Source organism: Pleurodeles waltl, chromosome 8 (genome assembly GCF_031143425.1).
Source record: "Pleurodeles waltl isolate 20211129_DDA chromosome 8, aPleWal1.hap1.20221129, whole genome shotgun sequence".
Lineage (NCBI taxonomy): Eukaryota > Metazoa > Chordata > Amphibia > Caudata > Salamandridae > Pleurodeles > Pleurodeles waltl.
The window spans coordinates 1,315,682,016-1,315,701,036 of NC_090447.1; the positions used below are offsets into that span (position 1 = coordinate 1,315,682,016).

The 19,021-nt window shown below is 40.0% G+C and overlaps 1 protein-coding gene across 1 annotated transcript in view; it reads left to right on the plus strand.

Annotated features, from left to right (window-relative positions):
* ARHGAP20 (Rho GTPase activating protein 20) overlaps positions 1-19,021 on the plus strand; it is a 252,881-nt gene that overhangs the window by 217,148 nt on the left and 16,712 nt on the right. The window contains exons 11-12 of the mRNA XM_069202303.1: positions 2,690-2,851; positions 17,826-17,935. Of these exons, the coding sequence (XP_069058404.1) occupies positions 2,690-2,851; positions 17,826-17,935 (272 nt within the window). The remainder of the gene's footprint in view (positions 1-2,689; positions 2,852-17,825; positions 17,936-19,021) is intronic.

The window sequence follows — 19,021 nt, forward strand, 5'->3', positions numbered from 1 at the left end:
ATCAGATTTCACCTGATGGAACGGTGAAAACAGCGATTTGATTTTCCCTCTTGCAGTGAGAATGGCAGGTGTGAGGATGCATTATTTGTTAATAAATACTCGTTAATTAAACCTACATTAGGCACAATGACACCAAGTCATTCTTATTCCATTTTTCCAGGAACTGGAGGAACAGTGGTGGCATTGAAGTACTTGTAAACGTTTGCTCTCCAAGACCAAAAAAGAAATAGCTTTATCAATGCTTGATTAAGCTTTCTGTTGGTGGAATTCGGCGGTCACATATAGAACAGCTTGAGCTATTTCCTGTTTTTGTATGCTCCTGTTTCTGAAAGTTTAACATTTAATTAGATGTTGTTTGGTGTCAGGAGGGCTCGAATCAGCACTATAGGGGTAATACATTCAAAATTATTCTGAACCTAGGCAGAGGAAATATCTTACCTGAGGCCCCATAAAAAATCCTAGGAGCGCACTGAATGTCACCACTTTTGGCCACATATCAGCATTAACGATAAAATGGGAAAGGATCCTGATGTTCAGGAAATAGTGGTCATTAGGCATGCTCCTGCTTTGTCATCTTGTGTTTAGTGCCTAAAGCTGCACTTTCAAGGTTGAGAAATTGTATTATGTCCGATAAAGGTATGAGTTTGTGCTAGTCCCTCATAAAATCCAAGTACTTGAGACCTTAATACTTTTTATTGCTGTACCTGAAAATAATGCGCCAAGGTTCTTCTTCGTGTGGCAGTAGCTGTTCATCTGGCAATGCTGTTAGCCAGTGGTTCCCAACCTGTGGTCCGGTGACCGCTGGGGGTCTGCGAAGCCTCCTCAGGAAGTCCGGGTCTGCTTAGAAAATTAAATAATATAAACATATTAATAAAGTGTATATAAATAAAATGGCTAAATGTACAATTGAAAATGTTAAAACATACTGTACATGTTAAGGATGTAGAAATTGGAGGCTAAGAATTAAATTAGTCTACTCAGAGTGATTCGCGGGAGCAGTGCAGGTGCATCAAACGGAATATAGCATTGATGGTGTGCGGCTTCAAATGAATTTAGAAAAGCTCCAACCTGCATATTAAAATTATTCGGAGTTTCCCGCTGAGTCAGTGGGCAGAAACAGTTTCCACCCACCGGCCCAACAGGAAACACACAACAACATTGACGCCGGCTTGTAATACATCCGGCATTAGGGCCGTGGTGTTCTAAGTTTGTGGTGATACCTCAGTGTATTAAGTAAGAGGCCTCGACATCCGTGTAAGCGCTGGAGGTTTTACCAAGAAATCTACACATTTGAGTAAGCCATGTAACCCCTCAAGCCAGCAAAACCACAATTTCCATTTTAATAAACTTCATAGCGAGTGTCATTTAATAGTCCTGGAAAGGGTCTACCCAGCGCTGTAAAAAAATATCTTCATTAAAACTGTATCTTTGTCTTCTAAGCGTTAGGAATTGTATAAGCGTATAAATTCGATATTGCTTACTACTTCAATGTACATTTTACTAAGCGCTTACAATGGCATATATGTGAGAATATAATTCTCAAGCCAGGTAGAAATATAATTTTCAATGCTTCAGTGGCTCAAGCGAATCTTAAAGTGCTTGCACAGCCTCTTTATTGTAGGACCCTCTGCCAGTAGACAGACATTGTTAAAGTGTCTCTTAATGAGTGTCCGTATTTGCCTTTAATTAAACTAAACCTCTATCCAGTCCTTTTATGGAGGAGTCTCAAAAAGTTTGAACTTTGAAGGTTGGCATAGGTATTTAGGATAATGTGGAGATTGGAACTTCTAATACACGAGACAGCTACAAAGTAGGGGTGTGCGGCGAGCTCTGCTCCGCTGGCAGAGCTAACGGAGTTTTGGGCAATCCACATTCCAGGGCGTAGGCAGCGAAAGAAAGTTGCAGTTTCAGGCCTCTTATGCACGGCCTGCCCCGTGTGCACATGGGACAGCTGGTGCACAAGAGGCCTGAAACGGCAGCTTTAACTGCCTACTGCCCTCTCCTGAATGCGCCTGATCTCTGGACCCTGCTTAGCGCTTCGAGATTGCCCACCTCCGTGGAATTCCACAGAGTTTTTAATCAACTCCGTAGAATTCTGCGGAGTGGAACTCTGTGAACTCCACACAGGTCTACTACCACAAAGCCAGTTATCCTGGAAAGCCTAATTCTGATGATCCCATACACTTGCTGCTTAAATATTGTCTAGAGCAAAATTTGAGCACATGCCTTGTAACATTTCATGTAGGGTTTGCCTGTCACAAACAATATACTAATAACATCTTTCTCTACTTTCCCTCAGTTAAAAAATGATTTTATCTCATTTTAAAGTCACCTTTCCTTTAACACAAAAGATTCAAGACAATAGTGTCCACTCCCTTCTCACAGTCTCCCAAATGTTGCCTTCTCCTTCAATCACTACTAGGCCAATTTGCTTCAGTGCAGTTGGCGGCTTCTAAATCATGGTTCCTACCACATGCCCCAAGAATGAGGTGCTTGAGTAAGTAGCATGTACACATGTCCTGGATCTTCAGACTAAAATAAAAGTACATTGACACGAAGCACCTCTCCATGGTGTTTGGTGCTGGACAGTATATACATCATGCTCCTATAGTACTGTCAGCATAATCTATATCTCGAATGTCCGTACAATTGTTGTGATTAAGCAATATTTCTTGGGTTTTCTTTGCAGGACATGCTGATCTCCCTTTATCAAGCAGGCCCTTTCACCAAGGGGATCTTCAGGCGCTCTGCAAATGCCAAATCTTGCAGAGAACTCAAGGATAAGCTGGATTCCGAAGCCGACGTGCACTTAGACTGTGAATCAATTTTTGCAACTGCATCAGTACTGAAGGTATACACAAGTAGTATTATCTCTTTGATCCCAGTACCAACATTGCCTCTTGCAAGACTTCGCCAATTTCATGAATATTGTGCGTGCATAATTTAGTTTTTATTTTGTTGACACCCCTTCCTGTTTTTGTATCAGGAGCTATGTGTCCATTTTTGGGACTAGCCTACTAGGCAGTGCAAGACATATTGTGGCTTGCCAAGAACATAGAGGGACTTGGAGCCTGTCCATTGGTTGACTTTCCTAGCCTCTATCATTTGAATGCTTCTTATTTGTGTTCCTGCTTATAATTCGTGTGTTTGTCCCTCCAATGGAGTGTTGCCTGTTTATCTCTGCTTCCACTGCTTGCTTTTCAATCAGTACATTTTTCTTTTGTGTTAACCACTCCATGAGAGAGCATGTACCTTTGAGCTTTCTCCCTCATGTACCTCTCTCCCCCTGCACTTATTGTTGCTCTCTTTTACTGCTTCACGTCGATCCCCTCCGTTTTTTGCCCACCTGTACTTCTTCCCACCTCTTTACCCTGCCCGTGCTTTCCTCCAAACCTTTGTGTTGCATCTACTCCCTTCCTGCCCTTCATGTGTTGCTTTTGCATCTCCTCCAACTCTCCCAAGTGCTGCTTTTGTGTTCCCACCAACCTCCTCCATGTTACTTCCGCTCCACTGCCCGCTTGAAAATAATGTTTTTGTGCATTTTCTTTTCTTCTTGGTTACCGATCCAACGCAGATCAGTAAATTAAAAGGGGAAAAAAGTGTAGGCATGCGCCTAACTGGTGCACACACCTACAAAATGATGTGGGCAGCTGCATTAAAGACTTCTTTTTTTTAACTTTAGCCACGTGGTTGAAAACAATTGGCAATGCCAATAGGTCACAAAGGCAAGATCTTTTGGCTTTGCCAGTACTTGTTGCTTATAGTGGTGTACTTACAATTACCATGGTCTTCATTTCTAACACGAATGCTTATAGCAGCTAGTTTGCTTTTCATTAAATGAACATTTTTTGGGTTATACTATTGCAGTGCAGTTACACCCTATTTTAGGTCCGACATTAGCCAAGACATTTAAACAAAATGTTAAATTATGAAATGATATGTTCAATATACTTACACATATTGGTTTTCAGCCAGTCCTCTTCATTCTTTGGTCTGTTATTGTGCCATTTACATTTTTCTTCAGCCCGCTACAACATACAGCATGGAGCAATCAGTTAATCCACTTTTGCCACTGGTTTACTTCACTGCATGTGACGTCATTCTGCCCTTTCCCAAAATACATCTGGCAACGGAACGAAGTGCCAGGGACTAGTATGGCTACATGTGCTTTTTGAGACCAAAAAATATTTTTGTTTTTCCCAATTTTGTTTAGACTGATACAGGGCCTCCAAGCTTCCCCAGTAATTTATTTGGATACAAGCATTATCAATGGCAATGCCAGACCTATTGGCTTTGCCAATGCTTATTATCATATTGACTGTAAAACTTTTTTCCTGAAACATTTCCATGCTTTGAAATTCATTAAGCATGCATTCCCTTCACTCTTGTGAACTGCAGGCTTGTATGATCTCAAGTAATGGATGTAATAAAAAGTGTTTTTAATACTTTGGAGTCCCATTTAACTGTGACTGGTGTTATCTAAAGAACCTCAAGTATTTTTGTCAAAGCTCTCGATTCGAAGCATTTGTCCTTCGAAAACAAAATGTTTGTGGAGATACCAGTTGGACATGTACCGAGATGTGAGTGTATACAAAGCGCAGCAGCTCAAATCCTGTGGCATTTCTCCCAGTTTTAGGATTTTAATGTTACTTCCTGTGGTTGGCATTAGACACTAAGGCTATCATTATAACCCTGGTGGTCGGTGGCCGCCAGGGCTATAGTGGCGTTCGTACCACCAACGCTGGCGGAATTGGACACCACATTTTGACCGTGGCGGTACCGCTGCGGTAACACCGCCGGGACAGGCAGTATACCGCCATGTCGGTCCCAGCGGTCGTAATCTGCCAGGGCAGCTCTGGGGATTTCGACTCCCCTTACCGCCAGCCTGTCCATGGCGGTAGACACTGCCATTGAAAGGCTGGTGGTAAGGGGACTCGGGGTGCCCCTGGGGGCCCCTGCACTGCCCATCCACTTGGCATTGGCAGTGCAGGGGTCCCCAGGAATAGCCCCATCGCGCATTTATGCGTGACGGGTGCTACTGCACCCGCTGCACATCAGCATTGCAGCCGGCTCTATTACGAGCCAGCAGCAATGTTGATGTGGCTTTTCCGCTGGGCCAGCGGAAAAGTCGAAATAGGGAGCAAGACATACCGCCAGCAGTGGCGGTATTCTGGCACCCGCAGCCTCGGCGGTCAAATTTCCTGGTTCCGTTTTGTGTTTGAAAACTTGCCTTGTAATTAGAGTCCTGTTTAGAGAAAGCGAGGCTAGAGAATTTGGGAGCAGTCACTTTTACCATAAAATTTCATCTTTTATTCCATAGGCATTTATTTTAAATGTCACCATACTCATACCTACTTTCCTTTCAATTATGGCATCGGGATTCATCTTCCAATATCCATGCACTCCTATCTACACTAATCCTTTATTTCAGCTGCTCTTAACCTGAGGTTTGTCAGCGTTGCCTACCAACGGTGTCTACGACTATTGAGCAAATTAAATCTTTCTGCAGATTAATAAAGTATATATACATTAAAAAGCTAAATTGAACGTTTTAAAATGCTTTGTTAATGTGCTGGAATGTAAAATTAGGAGCTACGAATTTGAAGTTGGTATCATTAGCTTGATTCCTGGGGGCTGTGCAAAAATATGAAACAGAAAAATGTATGTACAGTTGGTGGCACTTAGAAATACGTTGTATGCACATGTGCACCTTGTGAAAGGGCAGAATGCCATCACTCACAGCGCAGTAAGCCAGTGGCAGAAGTACTGGTATATGCTGAAAAAAAGAAAATCTGCATTAGGAGCAACAAAGATTAGATTGGAATTTGTGTGAGTGCATGATGTATACTTGTGGCTGTATGTCTGTGTATTCATTTGAGATTCGAGTTATGAAGGTTGCTTAGGCTGGGGTCCCTGGTTTCGAGTATTGATTCATTGGGATTCCACAGAACTCTTATGATTAACAAGCCATGTTTTATTCCTCATGGATTAATCTTCCAATGGCAGTACGCTCCCACCTATATTTATCTGTTATTCCCTATAGATTAATCGTAGTTCCTTGACAGATGTGCCTTTTGTGAGCCCATTCGGCTATCTTTATTCTCAGCACATTCTCCTCCTTTACATCCAAATGTTTGTCCCCGCATTTTTTCATAAAATATATTATTCCTGTTTTTTTCTCCGTGCTTCAACTGTGCCGCATGCATCACATAATAGCTTTGTTTTCAGATCATTAACTATAGAAACCTAGAACAGCACTTTGCTATTATTGGTATGAAGTTTCATATTTCAAAGCCCAAGAGTGGTTTGAATACTTCGCTACATGAGACAATTGTTTTTCACTATAAAAACAGCAATACGTTTTCACTCTAGGTGTTCAATTCTTATAGAACACTATCAAATATATTCCCTCCGGCCAAAAATAAATGTATTCATAGTTATAGCTTGGGGTATTTTATTGCCCAGTCAAAAGTAAAGCAATAAATAATTGTATTTACAAAATAGTATAAACGATTTCATTTTAAAAACACAAGCAATTTAGTTGATAAGTTTAAATGGGTTTCCTTCCCTTTTTCTGCTCTTTCCCCTATTTTATGTCCTTTCTCAACTCATTTGGTCTCTCTCCTATGTTAAGCTCAATCAATTCTACCTCTGTGCACCTGCTACACTATTTATTTTTCCTCCATGGCAGTATCAACTGTGTTCCTTTTTGATTGCCTCTCTCCTTCTTTAATCATCTCTTGGTCACCCTTTTAACATTCTAGGCCCTTTCAATAACCCCTCAGTGCCACGCTTAGCATTACTTTGCCCTTCTGTGTTTTGTTCCATGTATGCCTTTCCTGCCATCACTTTCTGTTTTTAACTTATACCCTTTGTGTTTTCACTTACTCTGACCTATTCATGGCTCTTTCTGTATTATCACTTATAAGATCTGTCCTCGTGCTGCACTGGTCACTGGTTTCTTCCCTTGAACCTCTAGTACTACTCCTTTGTTTTACGACCTGCCCCCTTCATGTCTGGGATCTCTATTTTGTGGTCTCTTCATCTCTTGTCCTTGTCCTCCTTTATCGTATTGTATTGTTCTTTTTCGCTCTGCCTTTCGCAGGGTTTTCTCCTTCTGTACTCTGTACCCCTTCTAAGGAGCCTTAGAATCCATGTTGGAGCTGCATAGTATGTAAACAGCTCACTTTACATCTTGCCTGGCAGCGTATCTTTCTGCAGTGTCGATCGATTGTTATGAAGTCTTTTATAGACTAAGGTTAGGTTGTACCCAAAGAAGTATTTCCCTCTCACCTCCTTCCACCTCCTATGACGTGCTTGCTTTTCACTCCATTAGGCACAGTTTTGCATCACAGAAACACACTGATTCACTCTACATTCATTTCTGTAGGACATGGATGTTTTCTAGTCAGAAAATAATCCCTCTTTTGTTGTTTTCAGTGTAGCAGGCGTTTTCTAATCTTTTAATCAAACCAGAAAATGCAAGCCAGGCCTATTGGCTTTGCCAAAGTTTGTTTGCTCCTTTGCCTCGTTTTGCTCAACCTTAATGATATGTTTTTACTGTTTCTCACTACGTGAAGTGTTCTAATTTCTTGTTAAGTGAAGAATTCTTTCGCACTTTCGTTAGCGGCTCCTTTATATTTGTCTCTGAAACTCTCTTTGTGTCTATCCATCTTTGTCTCCTCCTCTACCGATAGCACTTCCACAATACAGCTATCTAGCCATTAAAATGCCTTCTTTGTATGGCCACCAAAAACCATCTCTTACCTTACAACTTCATTGCCTCACTTGCTAACTCCTCTTGGGATTACCGAAAAGAAACTCTTGCTGAATGTGCATTTCTTTAGTTGCTCCACTCAATAATCCATTGAATATCTCAAAAAGACTCCTTTAATGAAATATGCAAGTGAACGCTGCCAAAGAGTGCTCTTATCTGTTTTCAAGAGGGTTGAGTAGTCTGGATTGAGTATTTGTTGGGAGGCTCAAGGTGTGGAGAACATGAGCAGCAGAATAGACACTGCTGCAGCTCACGTTGGTCAGAATAGGAGGTGATGCTAGAATTGGGAGACCACAGTGCCATCACAGCGTCTGTTGATTTCATACTGTTACTGCCTCTTTGTGGTGCAAGAAGGGAGCAGCCTATGGTGAGAAGATTAGTCCAATAATCCCCTTAGGTAAAAGTTAATTCGGAACTAAACTAGTTGTACTTGCCCCACATAGGTTGACTTTATCTTGCTTGTATCTGTGGCTTTTCATTCAGCATTATACCAAATTCAGGTTGGCTCTAGTTGTAAAGTTCTACTTGGAAATTAGTTGAAGGGCCCCAATCCTATAACCACGAATGCCACAAAGGAGGCTGTTTCTGGGTGTTGTGTGCCTCTGAGTAGTGCTGAATGTATCCTTTACCAATTTAAGGGAACTAGTAGCAACCCCAAATGATTAACTTCTCCATCATTTTTCTACTTAACAAGGCTATGTTTAATGTCGATTCATCCTCCATTTCTCGCTTTCTCAAAAGGTGTTTCGAATTTGAAGTATTTTTTCTAACTATGAATAATTTATGAACCTCTTTGAATAAATCTACATTAGATATTAGCTAGTGCAACATAGAGACTGCTGAACACATGTTTTTCAAATGAAGAAGTGGCTTGAAAACCATGTCCCAAAGTCAAAATTGTGCCAGCTTCTTGTATTCGGACTACAGTAGCCACATCGTCCAACAGCAAAAGGGCGAGCCTTGGAGTTTCATGTTCTAGATTTAGAGCTACAGGGATCCCTATTCAGGAGCGAAGCGGCAGCTTTAATCTGTGATCATGACTGTGTACCTCTGCGTCTCTTGCAAGCACGTCCTTTAGTTCTGTTAATGCCTTCTCCTAATGCTGCTATTATCCCTACTTCAGTGCCTTATTTAGATGTAATTACTATGAGCCTCATCACACAGCCAGCTGGTCCTTGCACAACTTACTTTTTCATGCAGAGAACTCTACGGGGGAAATGTAGAATGGCTTCCAAGGGGTTCACCTTCTTGCAACACACTCCCAACTAACTCAGTACTTATACATCCGTTTCTTCGATCCAGTGTGTAAAAGAGATTGACTAATTTTATAGTATAGCAAATAGATCAACATAGTACAGAAAAAAAACTTTGAGCAGTTATTTTACAATCTAGTTAATTTCCTCAGTAGTTACATTGGGGTTAACGAGTAGCCTAAAATCATATGACGTGTAGCATGTCTTTTATGATGAAATATCGAATAAAGACTTCTTTGACTTGACTTGAGTAGCCTAAAATCATCATTTTCTTGTCATGTGATGTATAACTGCTTCTTTTCTGAAGACAGCAGCCACATTACTGACGAAATGGACCTTGTTGCCCTGTTAATTAACATATAGTACACTATTTACCAGATATGCATAATTATTTCATGCATATATTTTAATACACTGGAGCCTGTAAACTGTGTATGAAAATTTGACTCTAATTTTCTTCTTGCACTCTAGTTGTGACATCAATAGTCAGCTATAATATGAAAACGACATAGCTACTGAGCTGTAATATTTTATTACAATGAAGTTGTGATGTCACAATGTATCCTGTCAGAGCCAGCAGACAGTGTCAAAGGCAAATTGCTATGCAGAATTATAACAGCATTTGAAACAATAATAAAACACACCTGCTTTGCAGTTCTTCTTAGCTGTTTTCCATAAATGAACAGTCATTAGCAAACACGAACCATTCATGGCAGCATGTTTGGTACAGCTGTAGCTCATTCCACAAAAGCAGAGCTCTCGCTGCATGTTATCACACATTATGGAGTATAGCTATTTTTGAAAGCTGCATACATTAAATTGCATTTAACATAGTTTTACATCAAGTTGCAAATTGTATAGGGGTGTGTTGAATTTCACAATACAGATTCTGCATTTATTCAGTAAGCTTTGGAATCATCATTTCTTGTGAAGAAGCAAGATATCAAGGATTTAAGCTTTTTTGGGGGGGAAGGGTGGCAATGTATCATAAGGATTATAGTATCCAGTGATGTATATTACTAGAATGTTGTGAGCTTCCTTGGCAGTCCATGAACTTAAAAAGGATTTTTACCTGATATTTTTTCAGTTCATACTTTACCCAGTTTATTCCAGGATAGTCATGCCTCATTCAGCAAAAGTGATACTATAAAGTTTGAAGTGTGTGCTATGTTGATGTGTATGAATATATTTCACTCTTTTGGTTCTGCAGAATAGCATACCTCAGTCGTCTTAGGTTTGTGGGGCTGTTTTATTGCTACTTAATATACAAATAGAAAGCATAAACTACTTTTGTTTGTTCAAAATCAGGTTGTATCTAGCTACCAATGTGCTTTGTAACACCATTGTGTGATCTCACAAACTAGGTGGTAGGCTTTTCCTCTATCCGGAAGTCGCAGACATTTGTACCATATATTGCAAGGTTTATGCATACACACTTTAAACCCCTAATTTGAACTTTGGCAGGAGTAGTACCTTTGTGTAAGTCCTATCTCTGCCCCTACAGCACCACTGCGTTGGAAGCACTCTTCTTCTATTCATTGGCCAATCAGATTGTCTTGCTGCAGAGCTGAATATCAACCTAGCAGTAGAGCAGCTACCATACCGATGCCCAATACAGCAGACAGACTTTTGGGGTACCCTAACAGTATAGAGGAGCTCTTCAACCAAAATAAGGCAGCCCACTTGGGATCTGTTTATTTTCCCATATCAGCTGATTCCTGGGAAATCCACACTGATGCAGTATCCACTGGATGCTCCTCCAACCTCTGTTGCTTCCTAGCACCATAACACCTGTTATTTACAGCACACAGACATGATAATACTCCACGGTAAAGTGTTGTACCAAAATTAATTATTACTGACAATATTTTCATAATCTGGTTCATCAAAGATAGTGTCACCATGGTTGCTTTCCATTCTTCCACAGTAATATTTCCTGACATATAGATGCAAGGATCAACCATTTCAGAAGCACACTTTGCACATAGGACCACAAAATAACTAAGAAGTTCAAAACATTTACTATTTTGTCCATTGTGGTATGTGGCCAGTCCAGGCTGTACGCAAGTCTCCTGCATCACAAGGCAACCTACATGTTGATGGATACGTGGGCTGTGATCACAAGTTCTGCATAGCTAGCACTCTGCCAGTAACTTGGTATCATGCAAGCATTGATACATCGCCACTGGCTCACAGATGTGGGAGAAGAACATGGGCCTCCTGATGTCCTCCTTTCTCTCTCCCTCCACACGTGTGGGTGATACCAGCACATAGTTTTAAGAGCCCTTCTTTTGACATGTATTATTTTTTCTTTTTCACCCCAGTAGAGGTGTAACAGAAAAGGCATATCTCTCTGGGGCTTCATAATGCAGGCTGGGATGAGATATGGACTGCATCTTCCTTAAGCATTTCCTTTCCTTGTACCTGGTCTGAGTAGAATCAGGAAAAGCTGTGTCACTCTGAGTTTGGGATAAGCTCATAGTTTCACAAGCGCATGCCCTGACCAGCCCTTTCCTTCTGTCCTTTCTAATTAAGAAGGTGTGCTCAGTAGCATGCCTTCCATGTCAAGTGTCTTATCAAAATAGGTCTTGTATATTTTGTGCTTTTTGACTGGGCAAAGCTTGCCCCAGCATTGGTAGAAGCTTGGCTAATTATAGATATAGCGCAAAACATACAGTGTCTGACTTACAAGACCCGCACAAATTCATCCGGGAATTCAGTACAGATTTGCATAAGTTACTTTAGCACTCTTTAAATCAAGGTTTCACACAGTTTATGTATGAATATATATTAAATGTTTCTGTAAATTAGATGATAGAATTGAAGATCCATTCCAAGTGTCAATAGTGAATTAAGTTTATTCTTATTAAGTGATAGACTTTTCTTTACTAATTGGAAAATAGATCTCAGGATGCCCAAGATGTCAAAGCAAATGCAATTGATTTTAAATGAAGATGAAACCAAGTCTGCTCAGGTGGCATTTAATAAGAATTTAAGCGCATTTAAGAGTTGAGGTTGTACTTAAAGGGTTCTTTTATCAAGTAATTCTAGTGGAAGACGCTTGGGGAATCCTAAGGAGAACGACTAAAGAACGATAAGATGTGGAGGAGAACTTAGTTTTGCTATTTCAGTGTCTAAATGCCTCCTTATTGGGAAATATAAATGGCTGTCTATATGTCCAGGGGCATTTCTGTATTTAATTAAGACTAAGGAGAAGCAACGTGACTCAATATGTTCCACATGTGTTTCCGTGGGATGAAAAAAAAAAAGGACGAGCAGCAAACAAAAGACAGACACAACTTGTCCTCATGGTTCCAGCATACCTTTGCAATCGAGAGACCTGAATTACAGCTCTTCGTCCACCCATGGTGTAGCTGTTTAACGACACAGTGGTGTAGACATGTAGTAGAAATACCGACTTATGGCCAAAAGCAGAGGTACAAGTTTGGGTTGTTCTTTTATTTATTTGGTGAAATTAGTGTAGTTAAATGACACTTCTTATTTCCAATTGTAGGTCCTCCAGCAAAAAGATATTAAAACGTAAACTTAAAACAGAAGTATAGTGAAATTAAGAGGCTGGGGTGGTGCTGTTTTTTTAAATTAAATGTATGTGTGTTTTCTGTGTCACTTAAAGCTCAGAAACGTGCAAGAACGTACATAAACATTTTAAAACTCTATAGTAAATTTTCTCTTTGTTCAAGCGCAAGGTGGGGCTTTAGCCACCATGTCAGCAACTATATCTGTACATGGCGATGGCTTGGGGACTCACCAGCAAGTCCACATCCCCATGTGTAGCATAACACACTGTTTACTAATCTTCATAAAGTAGTTAGGTGCTTCTAGAGGGATGGGGTGATAACCATACACCAGGTAACGGGAATCTTTCAAAAACTGAAAACAAAAACTCTTGAGTGCTAATAAATAATAGCAGAAGTCTTTGTCAGTGTTGATTTCATAGGTTCACTATTTGGGCCAACATGTGTTACACCTTATAAAATACTTCCTCGGGGCTAGAAAATCATTCAGTATATGAATTAACGGAGTATTTGTGGATGGGGAAAATAGGACCCTACCCCTGCGAGCATGTTACGTCTAGCACTCCCAGTAAAGAAAAAGCCATAACGTAATTTTCATAACAAAGAAAAAAATACTAAACAGGCATAATGCCCAATACGAGACAAATGATGTAGTGATCTAATAAAGTCTGTCAAAAACTGGTACAGGAGTCAACCCGGTAAATAGACCGAACACAATGCAAGAATGTCAGTAAGATGAAAATTATTCTTCCTTAAAAGAGCACACCTTAAGTTGATTTCCTTACAGTGAAATTTGCATATGCCACTCCTCTGTCAGATACCGGCACAACACATACTCCAAGAAAGAGCGGATAGAACTTGAGACCCTTGAGAGTGTTCCTGAGACCCCAGTGGACATAAACATTGGAAAAGATGCATTTTTAACTAATGTAATTAACCATGAACAGAAGATTAATCTCCCCAAACCACTGCAGTTCATAGTCCATGTTCAAACTACAATCAACACCTTTTAGCTTCATTATCCATTCCACCTCTCAACGTCTTAGATTTCGCTCCCTCAAGCCACCCCTGGGATCAACACATGTCTATGGCATGAAATTTAAAATTAGAATATGGGTTTCATACCATGACATGTTGACGCATGTACAGCAATAGGATACTTGTCATTGTTCAATTTAACAGCTCTAAGATGTTCCAGGATTCTATCTTTTAACTGCTGAACCGTGCTTCCAACATACAATTTCCACAAGCACACAACAGACCACAAAAAAACATATTTCGTTTGATAGGTCAAATTAATTTTTATGGTGTATTCTTGGCTCCCTTTATAGCCAAAGGAGTACTTTCTGTCGACTGCTATTCTATTGGAATATTTTGCTGTTTTCCTTAAACCTTATGTGGGAAACTTACCATTGCATATTCAGGATACCAAACACATACTAAACATCATGAGTGATGTGATTTGGATTGAGGACAGAACGTTGGTCACACAAGATGGGGTCTCTCTATATCCTAGTGTCACACATGATCTGGGTTTAAAGGCACTTACATTTTTCTTACCAGTAGAATGTATAGCTCATACACAGATGTTGTTGGATATGACTATATGGTTGAGGAAGCGCATGTCTGGGTTTGCAGTGGGTCAACAAGATTAACTTTTGGGACCGATTTATATATGACATTTTGATCACCTGGACTGGAACTGAGAAGAATTTTTTATACTTTGTAATATACTTAAATGATAATGACCAGAATATGAGATTTACAATGACTGACGGCAAGCATAGTATTGCCTATTTGGATATTTAGCTATGTGTCTCAGTAGAGAAATTGGAGAGCAGGATGTTTGGAAAGGAAACTTCTTGCAATTCTGTTTTGCATGCTAAAAGCTCACACCCTTATTCTCAGATTAAAGAAATCCCAATGGGTGAGGTGGTGAGAGCAGGTTGAAACTGTAGCTTTAATGAAGAGTTTGTTATGGATGTTAAAAACATCAAAGATATTTATTAGAAGGGGCTATAGTTGAGACTTGATTGAACAAGTAAGATGAAGAGCTTTAAAGCAAGAATAAACTGCACTGCTCAGGAAAGATAACAAAAAGAACAAACGTAACAAGGGAAACCACATAAGATTTATTACTAAATTTGGCAGTGATGGTGGAAGAATGAGCCACATTTTTAATAAGCACTGGTTTAAGCAGCAGCAGGATTCAACAATCAAGAAATTTGTAACATTGTGTCCTAGTGTAATTTACCATGGGGGTACAACCATTAAAAAAAACATCATTAGTCCAACCTACCCGAGAGTGGTTACACCTCTAATTTGGCTTGATACTGTGTCCAATGGATTTCTAAATGTGCTTTTTGTTCAGCATGTGGAATAGTAGTCAAAGGAAAGTGCTCTTTTAGCTACAATGGGAGCCCAGAATACACCATTAAGATGCATCTGATGAAATATGTTGTATTTGTATATTGTGTGCTTGTGAAACAAAATATGTTGGAAGCACTATTCAGTACTTGAAAGAAATAATTCTATGATAAGTACTTTATTTCTGTACGTGCGTCAACATGTCATGGTTTAAAACCATATTGTAATTTTATATTATATAATTTCACAATATATGTGATAAAAAAATGAATTTCATAATATGGTATTTTAATCTTCTGTAAATGGTGGGTGAATAGTTCTGCACTGGCTTGATTATACTCAAATAGGCCTTGGACTGTTTTGATTTTGATTTCAGATATTTTCTTTAGTTTGCGCTTTGCTCTTAAGGTAGGTAAGGATTGCCTTCACTTACGTAATAAGCACTTGGATTTATTAATCGTGCCATGAATTTTAAATCACATCCATGAGTATTTTACTCTTTTATTTCTGATTAGACGCTCTTCAAACAGCTATGTGATGTGTCTGCAGGCACAAGAGACTAATATGGGTTACTTTTCGGGCTTTGGAATGTTTAATTTAATCCTATTACATTAATATTCACTTAAAGCGTGTGAATACCAAGGAATGGCGTCTTGGCGCTAGTGTCAATACCATATTCTGAACAAAAAGGCCACTGGGACCTAGTTAGTGGCCAGAGGGAAAAAGCCAGTTTTTTAATTGTTTTCTGAAAATCAACACATTGGACTGCGGCCTGAGGTGGTCAGGCAAAGCATTTCACCATATGCATAAGGTTCAGTAGAAACTTCTTCCTCCCCACTGGGCCTTTGTAATTCTAGGGACAACTACCTCATTAGCAGTGGTGGAATGTAGATTGCGTGTGGGTACATACCATTGGAAAATCTTTTGAAAAGAAAGAGGGCCAACCTTGTGTAGTGCCTTATGGGCCCAGCAGAGGGCCTTGAACTTAATCTGCTTGCTGACTGGTAGCCAATGCTGGTTCAAGATGCTCTGTGAGATAAAGATAAATTCAGTGATCTTCAACAGCACTGGAGCTGCAACATTTTGAAGTGTTTAATTTAGTAGGCACTGCTGAGAGCCCACATACAGAGCATTACAGTAATCTAGCCTCGAAATTGCAAATGCTAAAATTACTGTTTTTCACAGCTCTGAGGGAAGAAAAGGAAGAACTTTCTTCAAGACTTTTAGTTTAAAGAAGAAATGCATTTACGGGTCCATCATCTCTATCTTCCTCCTTATTTGAGATATTTTGCACTCAGTCATGGATTTATTTTGGACACAGGTGTCAGACTGTTCTTTGGGTTATTCACTTTATTTCTCTATTGGTTGCTTTCGTGACACAGTCACATTTTCTAATCTCCGGACACTGTTTACTTTATATTAGGAACATCAATTGTTTTCATGTATCATATACCAGATTGGTTCTTTAGGACTAATTCATGTACTATAGGATTTTTTTTTTTTTTTAGCCCTGAGGAAGTCTTTTATAACATGGCACACGTGTGTGGCAAAACTGGTAAAGCTACGAAATAAACAAGTATCAACACTGACAAAGACATCTGGTGCTTTTTATGCTCAAGGGTTTCTGTTTTCAAATTTGGAACATGTCAGTAACTAATTGTAGATTTTTTTTGGGTGGTACATTGAGCACATGGAATTATAAATGTAAATAAAGGCACCTGTCATGGGCACGAGTTCACCAAAATGCCAGGAGTTGATTTATTGACAGTGGGCTTTCCTTTTGAACATTCAAGGATGCCAGTGGATGGCCCCCTAGTCACACGCTTTGCACTCCGCCGCTGCCTCTTTGCTGCTGACCAGCTACTAAATGCCAAGCAGTGAAAGAAAGTTACTTTTGAGCTCTGATTTCTTTCTGTTTGTTTGCTGCTTTCATGACACCTGACCAGTGGCGGCTGGTGACATTTCAAAGTCATGGGGCGTGAAAGTGGGTGCGGGTTAAACTGAATGCTGCTAACCTTAGAAATGCCAAAAACGGATGTTATTGCCAGCAATTTTAAAAATGCAGTATTAGGCGCTACTCGAATAAGACACAATTGTTATTAATAGTGACAAGTTTCTACCAATATCTCACCAGATTTACCAGCTTGAAATGTGTGGATGTTGGCAGATGTTTGATCATGTTTCTAAAATTGTCTCTTTCTTTTTTAAAAATCAGTCACCTTAAGACTTAGAGTGAAGGCATACAGGCAGGCAAGTGGAAGGAGAAGGTGCAATTTAGGCTTAATTTATTTACTGACACTTTTCCTCTCACAAAATACAAAGCTACAAATCCTCTAGTGAATTCAAATACAAACTTTAAACATAAATCCCACCACTCCTCCCCCCCCCGCTGCAACTGCTGCTAGTCAGAATGGCTCACCCTAAGTCTGGCTCTGAGGATGTTCCGTCGGCTGGGCTGGCAGTCTGCAGGACAAAAAATACAATGCTAAAGTGTTTTAAATATCATTTTATTTTTTTGATATTTGAATCTGCTGTCTCCCAGCAGTGGGGCAATGCTCCTGTGTGCTAATGGAGGAGCCGCCCCCGTACCTGAGACCAGGGATATCGTCGGTAGTGCCATTGTTTCAAAAGAAGCTGAACCCGCTATGCGTGACAACCCCTTGTTGGCGTTCAGTGGTCATACGTAGATAAAAGAGTACGATAAATGCACAGTACAGGGTTCTGAATGGTACTGGGTGTGCTTTTGAAAGTTGTTTGTCTCCAAATAAATCTCCTAATGAATAAAACACGTTATTCTTGTTATTTTAACAAACTACACCAAGTGCATAGTGTTGGTTTCACAGTTACCTTAATATTTTCTAATTTATGTTTTATTTTGATTCTATTCAAAAGGATTTTCTACGCAACATCCCAGACAGCATCTTCTCAACCAAGCTGTGTGACAAGTGGGTTGCTGTGCTGGATCAGACGAGCCATGAAGAAAGGATAAAAGCCATTCAGAGGTAGTTGCCCTTTCCCTTTTTCAGTAAATTGCTCGAATATGTCTACAGAGGACTCACCATCACTACACATATATTTGCCAGGCAGTGGCTACCTGTGAGTAATCTGGTATGGTCATACCATCTCCCTCTCAGACAACCTCCAATGAATTAAGACTGACCTACTCATCATAGGGACTACTCACTTGCAAAACTAAATCGCACTTCATTCTACAATAAAAATGTTTGGCAAGTCTTATCCCAGGCTAACAAAACTACATGTGAAAGTAACATCAGATAGTGCCCTTATAGATGTGCTGCTTAACAATAAGTCATCTATAATGTAAATCTATGTTTTCATTGCTAATGATTGTAACATACACAGTGTAGAATTTCAAAGGGAAAAAGACCACTGGTCATTTGCTCCTTTAAAGGATTCTGTTGTTCCAATAACCGCAAACCATAGGTATTGTGCAACTAGGGAAAGATATGCTGGTTTCAGGAGAGGTGCATAAAAAACTGGACTACCATCAGTACCCAACAGAAATATGCTATTTTACTGCCACTAGATTTATCACACAATCAACCGGGAACGTAATCACAAAACAAAAACAAATTTGTTGTGTTCTTGGAAAAGGAGGTCTTTGGTAGATAACCATCTCTTATTGCACAGCAGGTATTCTGGCTTGGGTTTACAATTCTGACCTGTCTCTCCATTTTTTATTGTTTGCATAGGAGTAATACTGCCAAAACTAGGCTTCAGAGCATGAACGTGTACAACAGCAATGGTCCTTTGGTAAGGGTGGAGGGCACATGAAGAGTATCTGTCAGGCTGAACAAAGGTCAGTCTGACAGACACTCTCCATGTTTGGGTCAGGAATTCAGGTGATGTACATGCTCTAAATGCAGAGGTGCCTTGCTGCCTCAGCTGAAATTTGCAAGGCTGAAGATTTAACAGCCCCATGGACGTGACCTCCACAACCCAGCAAAGTCTTCTGTGAGCCTACACCTCATGACAAGAGGGAGCATCACTGATGGGCCTGGACCTTAGCACCTCATTTTTAAGCCCTTAAGTGCTCAGGGCTGAGTGTTCATCAGTGGCGCTTGTCA